This window comes from Enoplosus armatus, chromosome 6, assembly GCF_043641665.1.
Source record: "Enoplosus armatus isolate fEnoArm2 chromosome 6, fEnoArm2.hap1, whole genome shotgun sequence".
NCBI classification, from domain to species: Eukaryota; Metazoa; Chordata; class Actinopteri; order Centrarchiformes; family Enoplosidae; genus Enoplosus; species Enoplosus armatus.
The window spans coordinates 6,146,923-6,160,068 of record NC_092185.1 but is presented as its reverse complement, the minus strand read 5'-3'; the positions used below and the strand labels follow the sequence as shown (position 1 = coordinate 6,160,068).

Here is a 13,146-nt window from a genome sequence, read left to right as displayed (position 1 = left end):
TTGTTATTGTACTTTTTACTACATTACATTTATCTGACATCAGTAGTTGCTGGTGACTTTACAGAGATTTTACATAAAAAATATGATCAGTTAATAAAATATGATGCAATATTAGAGATTAAAATATTCCCCACAACAGTATATTAAGTAGTTAAAATTAGCACCTCCATGACCTACATGCTGCTTTCATGTTAATGCATCAATAATAATAATACAATACACAACAATATAACACTGTAATGAGTGATTCTGCATAACGAGTACTTTACTTTACTGGCTGTGTGTGAATGTGTCCTCAGACCTGCGGTCCGCTCTGGTCTCATGAATGTGGAAGCTCCCTGTACAGCACAGGAATCTGCTCCAGAGTCAGCCGAAACTTCAGACTGTCCCACACCATCGCACCCGCCCTGCAGAGTAAACAATACGCATCCATCCCTTTGTCCATCCATCCATCCATCTAACCTTCCATCCATCCATCCATCCATCCATACCTGTCCTGTATCTATCTTGTTTTTGTGTTTTTTTAATCTTGCAGGGTGTGAGACGTTCATGGACATTGTGATTGTTCTGGATGGTTCTAACTCCATCTACCCCTGGTACGAGGTCCAGGACTTCCTCATCAACATCCTGCACAAGTTCTACATCAGCCCAGGTCAGACGCAGGTTGGTTCATCACAAAATTTTAAATCCAAAGGGATTCAATATGCAAAAATATAAAATGATGACAGAGATGACAAACTTTTTTTCTTCTTTAGGCTCATACTGTATTTGGCAATTCTCAGTTTCTAGTGCATTTGATCTATTTGTTTACTGTTAAATAGTGTTTTTTTTAATACATTTGTGGAGTTTTAGTGTCTCGTCATGATCTAAATGCTGGGTCAGAGGCTTTTCCTCTCATACATTTATAGGGAATACTTGGAATTCTTTGGCAAGATACTTTAAAAATGTGAAGATATTGAATATAACCACAAACTCTCAGTTTCTGGCAGCTTTCAGCCCTGAGAGACAGTGATCGTTGGTAGCATTTCTCTCACATTTCTCAACAGTTTACCTGAAATCAGGGCTATAACTGCCAGTGAGGACGAAGGTCATGTCTTTTGTAGTTGTAGTTTCATGTCCCTTTCCATTCACAGCTGCTGACCTCTTGACTTCGTTAAATACCGACCTCACATGTCAACACACATTTTTTTTTCCCTTAGTGGAGTTACTTTGTTCCCCATAATAATGCATCTAGTCAGGAACAGACCATACAACAGATGATTGACCTGATTGGATGCAAACAACACACACGGGGCTGTTATTAGTGTCTGCTTCTAATTTTCAAGCTGGAAAAACATGGCTTCTGTTCTGGAAACGTTGTCACTTTTAAATCACCTTTCTCAGTCAGAGGAAAATGTAGTTGTACAATCATGGGGCTCATTATGTTTGGCTTTTATTTTTTGTTCACAGCAGGTCAGCTGAGCATGCATGCATGCATACAAGTCAACATAAATGAAAAATATTTTTCCAGTAATGATTTAATGATAATGGAATATATATTTAATTGGGTTTAAATTGACCATGTTTTGCAAGGGAATTCAACTTTGTAAACTCAACACAACTAAATAAACTAAAATAACTGTTATATATATATGTGTATATATATAATAATTTGTCTCAATTGTTCCTATGATTAGTACCAAATAACATTAGCTAATTAGCAATAAACACAAAGTACAGCTGAGGCTGATGGGAATGTCATTAGATCTGCAGGTATTTCATCATAATACCAAAGTATTGGACATTAAAATGTTTACCTGCCTGATGATGGCGCTAGTATTCAACAAATATTTTTCAAAGCATTTTATCTATAATCTCTAGTTTAGATAATTAATCATGAGGTTATGTCTCACGTTATGTCCCAACATGTAACTGAGAACTGGGAAATCTGCAAAAGTAGTGGAAGCAGTGGGTGATGTTTTGAATCTGCAACTGGATTTAAACATCTTGGCCAGAAGACTAAATAGAAAAATATTCTTCCTTCAGTTCCCACTGACATGCCCTTGAGCAAAGATTCAAAACTTTATCTGCTGCAGTTGAGTTACCACCAGTAGCAGACTGGTTTTACTGGAAGCTGACCAACAGGCCGACTGAGGAAAAGGTTTCTGAGTATGTTAGTTAGATGTTGCAGCAGTGGTGTGGTGCCTTTCTGTGCAGGAGTTCTGGTTTGGACTGAGTTTTGGTGTGTTTTGGCTGCAGGTGGGTGTGGTTCAGTATGGCTCCACAGTGGTCCATGAGTTCAGTCTGGGTGAGTACCAGACGGTGGAGGAGGTGGTGGAGGCTGCCAGGAGTATCAACCAGCGAGGTGGCGAGGAGACGAGGACAGCGTTGGGCATCAATGTGGCGCGGTACGACACATAATAATATCCCTTGTGAATAATAAAACCTACACACTAACCAATCCGGTTCACTCACACACGGTCTGTTACTTTTCCTTGCCGTGCAGGTCTGAGGGGTTCAAGCGTGGCGGCCGGCCCGGCGCTCAAAAGGTGATGATTGTGATCACAGACGGAGAATCTCATGACAGTCCACAGCTGCTGCAGGCCGTCTCTGACAGCGAGAGAGACAACGTCACCATGTACGCCATTGCTGTGAGTCCGTCCCTCTTAACCTTTAACAACCCAAATACCTGGCTGACCCAGTCTGACTTCCTGTCTGATCCTGATTCAGCTTTCTGTTCCTGAGAGTGTGGGCTTCCCTCTTTACCTGCAACCTAAAATTTACTTCCTGCTGTCCCCATTTTTCTCCTAGAACATGCAGCAAAACCACTGTTATTTTTTGTCTCTGGACTTTAAAAAGCCTTAGCCTCTGTCCTGAGTGTTTCCTCTGGGTCTCATCCAGGTTCTGGGCTATTACAACCGTCGGGGAATCAACCCTGAAGCCTTTCTGAAGGAAATCAAGTTCATTGCTAGCGACCCGGATGAGAAGCACTTCTTCAATGTGACAGACGAGTCGGCACTGAAGGACATTGTGGACGCACTGGGAGAGAGGATTTTCTCTCTGGAAGGTCAGCTGACCCTCAACATGTTAAATTTTTGTTGATTGGTTAAATGTCTGACGCTGCATTTAGTTATTTTTTACTTTAAAGCTAGAAGTTAGCTGTAACATGAGTTATATTATCAGTGTTACAAATTAAATAGAATTAAACATTTCAACTTTATGAGGTCATAATATGTAATCTGTCTAGTTCTTTATTTTCATAAATCGTTTTAGGTACAATCTGCTTATGTGAACTTTTATGCTGGAAGTGGCTGCTTTCACTTTTATATGGGTCAGATGGTGAAAGCTATTGTAAATCAGCTGTACCTTCAGAGACCTAAAGGCTGCAGAGAGCTGTAATGTGGGCTGTTGATTCCCAGTGTGATCAGCACTGCTGGCACCACTTGTGACGCTTAAAATATCTTTAAATGGCATTCATTAAAATGTGAAAGTAACAGGATGATGTTGTTGCTGTGTGAAGATCAGTCTGCTGTATTTCTTCTTTTTTGCAGGAACCAGCAGTCAGGGTCGAGGCTTTGGTCTGCAGATGGCTCAGGCTGGTTTCTCCTCACATTTAGTCAAAGTGAGTAGCTCACGTTCTACTTTACTTCCTTTTACGGTGTTCTATTAGTTTCCATTAGGTATTACACTCGCAAAATTTTTATTTTAAGAGATTCTGTGTGTTGATGTCAGTAAAATGGTCCTTCATGATGTGTATCAACTGAAAAAATGACACTGATGAGTCCAACTTTGTAATTCATTACTTCGAATTGGACTCTTAAGTTTGGATCAGCCATTTCCGGTGTGGAGATTTCAAGACATCACAGCAAAAGTTTAGAGGCAGCTTTGTTGAAAGATTAGTACTGTATACTGGATGTTGGTACCAATTACGGTTTCCTCCAGTTTTGTCCAGTTGATTCTGAATCCAATCCACTGGTATTGGTATCATCCTCAAACATCCAATATTGGTCTGGTTCTGGTCCTGACAGATGTCTGAAGTTGCAGAATAAGAAGCTTCTAGAAATATTTCTGTTGTTTCTCATCCAGGGAAAATTGTATTCGACTGAATTCCAACGTCAGGGAGTGAAAAGGGTGTCGTGGAAACTTTCTATGTGTAACACAGAGCAGATGGTTTTCCTGAACGTAAAGCTGCCAACAAAACACTTACACACATTAATACATGCAAGAATGCATGGCAGAACTGACAAACAATTATGCACACCATCACATATGCAGACAAATATGCAAATAGTTTCCTGCTCTTCAGTTTCAGGATTAATAGGTAAAAACGTGAAATCAGGTCGAAGTCAGACTGATGTGGAAAACAGACGTCACAGTATCATCTCTGACCGAGTCATACTGCAGGAAGACCATCCTCCCCTCCCTCCTACAGGATTACAAAAGCAGCATTTTGACATTTAACAGTGAATCTGCAGATCCAGAGTCAGTCCATGTGCAGCCCAGATCCAGCAGGCGGGGTGCTTTGTGGAGCTGCCGTTGCCAAGGATTTGGTCATTCAATGTGGTCCTTGACTCTCTGGCCCGTAGAGACTATGACTCAAGGCCTTAATAACTTTCATATCTGGACTTTACAGCCGCCTGAGTTCATCTGAGTATGCGACTGACTGCACACGTGTTGTGAGACGCTTCAACTTAGTTTATGGACAATACTGAAGCTGCTGATGGCAGTTCAGTATCTGTAAATTATTTTGTACCAGAAATGCTGACAAAAAGATCAGTATTTTTACTGCCTCCTCCCCATCCTGGATCATAAGGTGTGGGAGACTAGAGGTCTACAGCACCAAACCGAGACCTGAACCAGGCCCTGTAGCCATGTTTTTAAAGGAACAGTTTGACATTTTGGGAAAGAAACTTTCTTTGGTTGGCTTAGCTAAACTAAGGTAACCCGCTTCTAGTTGTAGTATCATATTAAGAGAGTAGTATCAATCTTCCACTGATGAATCCAATCGGGATGGAAAGTTTGCAAACAACAACAACCTCTGATCAAAGTTCAGATTCAGTGCTTCAATGCTGAGACTTCTTCAGTCATGGGACTGCCAGTTTATGCATATTGACTTGTTTATGACCTGAGATCCAAGGAACACTTGACACTTGGTGTACTGCAGTCCTGCTGTCAACACTCAGCTACTCAACTACATGACTTGATTTACAGTTAAATGTTGTTTTTTATCATGAGTATGTTAACTGAACTGGATACCGTGTTCTAAAATGGAGCTCAATCCTGGATTTCCGTACTTCTGCCACCGCTGTCCTCAGGCTGCCTTTGGGTCCATAGAGCATTAGAGTCCTTCTCTGTATCATCTGAGTCACTTTATTGGCCCTGATAGATCAAGTTCTGCGTCGCCTCAGAGTGTTTGTGATGCTCAGCTTTCAGATGGTAAAACTGTGTAGCTGGAACATTTCTGTGCTACTGGAGCTGCACAATGGGAAGAATTCCCAGTGAGCATATGTGAAAATAAACAGTAAGCACCAAAACATCCCACTTGAAATTACAGCTTGCAGAAGCTTGTCATTGGCTCCACTGATGGATTCATTCGATACTAAAAACATGAACACTTCCAGGTTTTTGCATGTCATCCTGCTCTTTCAGTTATTTTCATGTTATGCAAATGTGGTATATTATGTTTGCGGTATTACAGTGATTTCCATTAAAAATCCAAGTTTTCCCCTCAGGATGGTGTTCTGCTCGGGGCGGTGGGCGCCTACGACTGGAACGGTGCCGTGCTGAAAGAAACTAAACACGGAAAAGTCGTTCCACCAAAATCCTCCTATAAGGACGAGTTTCCAGAGGAGCTGAAGAACCACGGGGCCTATCTGGGTAATGACATGTAAAATTATAGAACCTGTACTGCACTTATCTCTATTCCCATATTTCTTGGGTCTTTTTACGTTTGATACCTGATTAGTTTGAAAGCATCTGGTAAACTGTCTGTAAAAAGTGTTATACAGTAGTAGTTTTATGCCTCTAGCTTAAAAATTAAGTACTTTCAATTGAACGCACAATGTTGGACACAGTTCAACCAACTGACCTACATCACCATCTTCAGGCTGTGTTCACAAGGAAACATAAGGGAAAGAAATGAACTCCAATAGGTTTTTGTTTCTTTTGTGGTTTCAGGTTACTCTGTGGGTTCACTCGTTTCGTCACGTGGCTCTCAGCTCTACGTGGCCGGAGCTCCAAGGTTCAACCACACCGGCAAGGTCATCATCTTCACTCTGAAGAACACTGGAAACTTGACCATCCTGCAGGCACTGCTGGGAGAGCAGGTCACACACACACACACGCACACACACACACCCACACACACACACACACACACACACACACACACACACACACTGACAAGCTCTCAATAACACCAACAACAGATCTGATGGGACTACTTTAAGGCGTTTTTCACACTAGAGCTTATTGACGAGGTTTTTCCAAATGTGAGGCTGTCATCCCTGAGAGTTCGGTGCATTTGGTGAAAGTTGTTATTGAATTTGGAAACAGTCCAGTCTTTTGTCCAGTTCAGTGTGCTCTGTTGCAGTTCGACAGAGTCTGCACAAAATGTAAAAACAGCTTCATACGTTGACAGTTAAACAACGTGATTGGTCTACATGACATATTAACGTTGCCCAATGTTGTGGTCTGCAGATGACACGGTGGCTGCTTTGAATCTGGAATCAAAGAAATATCCAAACACATATGGTTAAACGACTTTCTTAAATATTTAAATATATATATCAGCCGACAACTAAAAGTGACACATGATGCAAACTCTTCACCTGGTTCGTCTTTATCTATGAGCGACGCACCCAGTTTGAAGGTCAGTCCCTGTGGTGCGTGGTGTAGTTTCACACTCTCATGTTAACATTTCATTGGTATTTTAGCAACAAAACAGGAGAGATAAAATATCTAACTGAACTCTGAGGTATAACAATCAGACTCAGTGGAAAAACTGCCTTACTCTATTCATCACTACTTTATACTGCTCTAATATACAATACAGTGTACAGTACACATACATATATATACGAAGTTGCCATTGTTTTTTTTCTCATGTTTTGTTTTCTTCTTTTCCAGATCGGGTCGTATTTCGGCAGTGAGTTGTTATCGATGGACGTAAATGGCGACGAACATACGGACATACTGCTAGTGGCAGCACCCATGTTCTACAGCCAGGGCTGGGAGAGAGGGAAGGTTTACATCTACACTGTAACACCACAGGTACATACACACTGCAGAGTCAACCACAAGAGCATTTCTTAAAGATGCAGAAGCAAAACAAATATCTTACAACAAAACCACATGCCGTTATCATAACATCAACAAACAAAATAACTTTTTTGGACTGGACACTGCAGCATGCTGGTAAAAACACAAATGTATCATAACAGAAGGTGGAGAGAAAGAGAAAACTAAACTAAATCTTCTTGCTCTAGACATCATTCATCCTGCAGGGGGCGCTGGAGGCTTCTGACCGCTCTCAGAACTCCCGGCTGGGTTCCGCGTTGGCCCAGATACCCGACATGAACGGGGACGGGTTCAGGGAGCTGGTGGTGGGAGCACCACTGGAGGACGACCACCAGGGTGCGGTCTACGTGTTTTATGGCCAGGACAAAACCATCCAACACCAGTACAGACAGGTGACAGATGCTGAACCAGTTCAGTCAATAGAAGCTCAGAATCTGAGCAGAACATAAAAAATCATTCTCCTTCTCTCTGCAGCGTCTGTCTGCAGCTGGTTTCTCTGCAGGTCTGCAGTATTTCGGTCAAAGTCTTCACGGCGTTTTGGATGTCAATGGAGACGGGCTTGTCGACCTCGCAGTGGGAGCACTAGGAGCTGCCATCATCGTCTGGTCAGATCCTATTTTAGCTATGCTAGCAGCATGTCTTTATGGATAGTCAGTCCACTACTTTGGTCCGACTGAAATGTCACAGTATCTACATCCATTACATTTTGTGCAGACATTCATGTTCCCCAGAGGATGATTACTACAGACTTTGATGATTCCCTGAACTTTACTTCCACCTTGAGGTTGACATTTGCCTTTTTTAGTGAAATATGGATTGTCAGATACTTTGGTTTATGACCAAATACCTGCAAAACAAATGATATTCCCATCAGCCTCTGCTGTACTTTTTAGTGCCAATTAGCAAATGTTAAATGCTAACACACTAAAGTTTAGTGTGTTAGCTAAAATGCTAACATCAACATGCTAACAAGTATCAGGTATAATATATACTAAGATGGTGAACATGGTATATATTATACCTGATACTTGTTAGCATGTTGATGTTAGCATTTTAGCTCAAAGCACTGTTGTATCGAAGTACAGCCTCACAGAGCTGCTAGCATGGCTGTAGACTCTTTTCGTCACTTAGGTAGACATTACATTCCTTTACAATAATTCACTAAAGACTCTATGTGTGACCCTGAAACATATCCATACCACTACTAACCCTAAAACCTAATTAATCTCAGGCTAATTTCAACCTCAATCTCACAAAACCAAGTCTTAACAAGTGGACAGACAGGGACAAACACAAATCCCTGATGATGGCGTCTTCCTCCCTCCAGGTCTCGTTGTGTGGTGCGGATACAGGCCAAGCTGACCTTTGAACCTGAGAAGGTCAATATCTTCAACAAAGACTGTCGGCGAGGAGGAAAGGAGGTCACCTGCATGTCTGTTACTGTCTGTCTGAGTCTGGACTCCAGAACAAAGACCAGGACAAAGACCAGGATGGATGTTGGTAGGTGGGAGACACACAATAACATACCAGTTTCTCTACGAATTTGTGATTTTATTGTCACGGTAACTACAGATTCAACCAATTCAAGCAGTGATGAGATGGTAAGCTTGTTAAACATCTGTAACCCAGACCAAGTTCAGGCATATTTTTACAAGCAGGTTGGGTTCGGTCCTAAAATAAATATTACTGTTAAACTTCCAATGTTACACAACTATTTGTGGTGCTTCCAGTGTTTAAGTCAAGCTTACATTGCCTTACCGAATAGCACAGAATAACATCTAAAGTCCATCTTGATGCCCAAAGTGGGATTACCAAACCTGGGCAAAGTGGGCAACTGCGACGAGTCCTCAGGTATTTGGAGGTGAAAAGGTATATGTCCAATAAGAGCCCCCTCTCTTATTGAACAGGGTGTCAATTGGGCCCAATAGCTCATTGTCAGCCCAGGACCCCCTAGTGAGTTAATCTGTTATGCCACATTTTATTTCCCAGGCGCTTGTTTTTCACTCCTTTGTGGCCGTCATGAATCGTTGTGCTCTCATGGCTTCACATCAGGCCATTGTTCTCTAGTTTCCCTGCGAATCTCAATTCGCACCATCCTTGTTTCTTGGTGATGGCGGTAAACAGCTGAACTTGATGAGGAAAGCAATACACAAATGTACCACAGATTAACATCAATAAACAAGTGTCAAAACAGACCAGTGGGGGTAGACAACTGAACTCAGATTTGAACTCAAATAAATGAGCTCAATGTGAAAATCTAATATGTGCCGGAGGAACAAAGTTCACAATGACAGCACCTACTCTGTGTTTTAGAGCGTGTTTACTCATTTAGTTACATTTCATCATGAGATCATGCTGGAATTGATTTCACTTGGCCAGTCATGGTGTGACAGGCTCTAACACTCCCTCCTAAACCTAGCAACTAATGTTGATGTGCCTTTGAAAGAAGCATTTAACTCCCAGCTGCTCAGTAGCAGGTTGTGGTGGTACCCAGCAGCTTCCACTGTAAAGGAGTGGAAGTGAATGTTGGGAAGAAATTTAATTCTATATATTATAACAGCTGTCCGGCCTTCCAGCTGTGTGAACGTTTGTGACAAGAGAATCATCCAGATGTTTGGTGCTTCGACCGTTTGTATGTGGAAAGTCTTGTCGTGGTCTTTTCCGCGCAGCAGAGATTACCCACAGTGCTTTGTGAAGCTGTTGTCGTGTCTCTGTGTAATTGGCTGCAGATGTGCGGGCCGGCTGCATGGAAACCTCGCTAACATGCTAACTCCAGCCAGCCGCCGTTAAACTGTGTCACTCCTCCTCCCTCCATCACTTCATACCTTCATACCTTCCTCTCTTCCATCAGCTCCTCACTTTCCCCCCCTGATCATCTGGACCGGATTAGACACACACATTAAGACACGCACACATACAGAGGCAGAGATGCATGCACATGTACACGCCAACAGGCCACATGGTATCAAACGAACATGCTTCAATGGACAGATACAGGACAGGAGCCATGGTTGACGAAATCCGAGCCTTTGTTTTGTGCAGACGTGGCGTTTCAAACATGAACTGTGTTGGACTGAAGCAGCTTACCTCAGCTCTCTGTGCTCTCATAAATCAAAACCCAACATCAGTTGTTAAACAGATGAGAATGAGCTCTGCAGTTATGCTCTCAGCAACGGCACCAAACAACTAATAAGGAAGCAGGAAATGCATCACTTTATTAATCAGTAACAAGAAGAAGTTATTAGCTTATTTAAAAAGTAGTTAGGAACACAACTGATTATATTACTTTGCTTTATATTTGGTTCAGTGTGTGCATTGTATTTGGACTTATACAGCAAAATTACTGATGCCAAAGTGACTTCCAAAGTTTAGCGGACGTTAATTTGAGGCTTTAACAGTCTGAATTGTACTGCAGTCCTTCTCACTACTAACTAAAAGTGTAGACAATCTTTTTGACTGCCTGCCTCCAACAACAATGATTTTCTCAGTACCAGTACAGCCGACAAAGTAATATTTCTTGCTACCATTTCCTGTTACTCCGCTTCTCAAGAAAGACAAGAAAAGGAAGAATTAAAACAGCAGGGGTGTCCTGGGGGTCTAGACACAAAGCCTACTATGTATCCCAAGTCCAACCAGGGACTTTTCTTGCATGTCAACACCTTTTAAAGCTCCATTCATTAAATTTACATGAATGCAAAATTGGAAACAGAGAATAAATGATGTAAGTTACTGGTGCTTGGTTACATAATCTTGTTGCCTCCTCTTGAATACATTCACAATAATAATAGTTGAAGGAAACATTTACTGATACATTTTTTATTTCGCCAACTTTTCAGAAATGCCATTAAAACTTTTGGAAACATAATAAGCGCAGTTTGCACTAATGAGCACACCAGGTGACATCACTTTCTTTCATATCACCTGAAAGACCTGTAAAGTCATGTCCCTGTGTATTTACAGTCTCATTGTGCTGCATGTGAGCTGGATAAGACTGGATTGCTTTGCCGCTTTTAAGCCCCCTTTTCTCCTCCTCCCCCTAGCTGTTTGGTACAGTCTGGTGTTGGATGAGAGGCGTTTTCCTCCTCGAGCTGTTCTGGACGAATCAGAACGGCAGCAACCCAGGAGTCTGTTTCTGCAGGCTGGAGGTCAGAACTGCCAACGCCTTGGCTTCTCCATCCAGGTCAGAACACAAATCCTAATTGCCTGCCAACTAAAAAGTCAAGCGAGCCAAATTCTGTGTGAATCCCTAAATACACAAACACCACTCGCACTGTGGCTGACCGTTTCTCTCAACAGGAGACGACTGATTACGGACGTCCCATTGTGGTTGTCCTGGAGACGGGGTTGCAGAGCCCAGACGAGGGGCCGGTGTTGGACCCTGACTGGCCGAGCATCCTGAGGACCGAGGTGAGAGCTTGTCATAGTATTTAGATCCAGGTGGGGTCTCATTTGTCTCTCAGAGTCTGACGTTGAGCTTTTGTTTATTAAGCTCCAGAGGAAGCTGATGTTAGCATTTAGCTCAAAGCACCGCTGTGTCTCAGTATAGCGTCACAGAGGTGCTAGCGTGGCTGTAGACTCACTGAATGTGCCGTCATATTAGAGTGTTTCTTGTCCATCATCAAAGAGAAATGAGCTAATCCTTGTTTCTTGTTTCTAGCTTCCCTTCTGGAACGGCTGTGAGCAGGAAGATACCTGCGTTCCCGACCTCATCCTCCACAGTCACACTGATCTCATGGATGTTCAGTGGGTCTACATAAACACACATGTATCATTATTATGTATTAAGGAACCCAGGTAATAGTTTCTGTGTTTCACCTAAAGGCAGTTCTGCAGTTCGAGGGACCGGGCCGCCTGGTCACTCTGCAGCCATCAGGTGGCGTCAGAGGGCTCTGTGTATGTTGTGGAGACCGGACGGAGGAGGATGGTGGTGTTTGCTCGACTGGAGAATCAGGGAGAGAATGCCTACGGAGCCTCCATCCATGTCTCCACCTCCTCCAACCTCCTCTTCTCCAGCCTCATAGTCAAGGTGTTGTAGTGCACTTTCTTGAAACCAGAAATCTTTCATAAAAATAAATGTCTGTTCTCTTCTCTGTCTGACAGTAAACATGCATCATAATAGTGGTCCAACCTACATTCAGTTCTTCAAAGCTTTTCCATTTGCTTTTCTGAATATATGCAGTCTGGTAGCTCTGGTAAGGATTTGGGAAGTAAAATACCCTTCTTGTAGGCAAGAATTTTGGGTAACTTGCAGCAGGAGCATTTCTAACACTGTCCCAGGTTTGTGTTACTTAGTGATGGGGGCCGGGTGGCACTTGGCCATGACCCAACGTCCTGAATTAGCTTCGACGTGTTCTGACGCTCATGCATTCTGTAACTTTTATGGAAGGTGACTCTATGACTTAGCAGGCCCCTCTCCTTCCCCCGCAGGACCAATCAGATATTCAGATCGAGTGCTATGCTGGGGACAGACTGGCCAATCAGAGGAGCTGTAACATCAGCGCTCCATTCATGAAATCCTTGTCCCAGGTATGTGCTGCATCTATACACCTCACCTCAGATTGACCCATACTAGAGAGTGAAAGTCACAGTATTTCAGCCTTTGCTGCACAGATTTTGACCATTCGCTTTACTTTTTATCTCTCTTGTGAGTCAATAAGCCAATACTACATTTCTGGAGTGCTCACAACATAAATTCATCAAACATAAAACGTACAGAACAACATCAGACTTCACAGATAATCAACATTCTTTTAAGTTAAATATCAGTTTGCTATAATTATAACTGCAGACAGCTTGTAAAACAGGTGTTATTAGACCATCATGCAGCTGTTATACAGTCAGACTAATGATAGTAATTAAACAGAGCAG

The 13,146-nt window shown here is 42.4% G+C and overlaps 1 protein-coding gene across 1 annotated transcript in view; it reads left to right on the top strand.

The window, feature by feature from the left end:
* The window catches only part of itga11b (integrin, alpha 11b), a 34,671-nt gene that overhangs the window by 14,751 nt on the left and 6,774 nt on the right, over positions 1–13,146 (top strand). Inside the window, exons 5-21 of the mRNA XM_070907260.1 lie at positions 300–414; positions 536–663; positions 2,239–2,387; positions 2,486–2,630; positions 2,881–3,046; positions 3,531–3,601; positions 5,712–5,856; positions 6,157–6,305; positions 7,108–7,251; positions 7,467–7,670; positions 7,753–7,883; positions 8,606–8,778; positions 11,319–11,458; positions 11,575–11,685; positions 11,936–12,021; positions 12,100–12,304; positions 12,706–12,804. Coding sequence (XP_070763361.1) covers positions 300–414; positions 536–663; positions 2,239–2,387; positions 2,486–2,630; positions 2,881–3,046; positions 3,531–3,601; positions 5,712–5,856; positions 6,157–6,305; positions 7,108–7,251; positions 7,467–7,670; positions 7,753–7,883; positions 8,606–8,778; positions 11,319–11,458; positions 11,575–11,685; positions 11,936–12,021; positions 12,100–12,304; positions 12,706–12,804 — 2,361 coding nt within the window. The remainder of the gene's footprint in view (positions 1–299; positions 415–535; positions 664–2,238; positions 2,388–2,485; positions 2,631–2,880; positions 3,047–3,530; positions 3,602–5,711; positions 5,857–6,156; positions 6,306–7,107; positions 7,252–7,466; positions 7,671–7,752; positions 7,884–8,605; positions 8,779–11,318; positions 11,459–11,574; positions 11,686–11,935; positions 12,022–12,099; positions 12,305–12,705; positions 12,805–13,146) is intronic.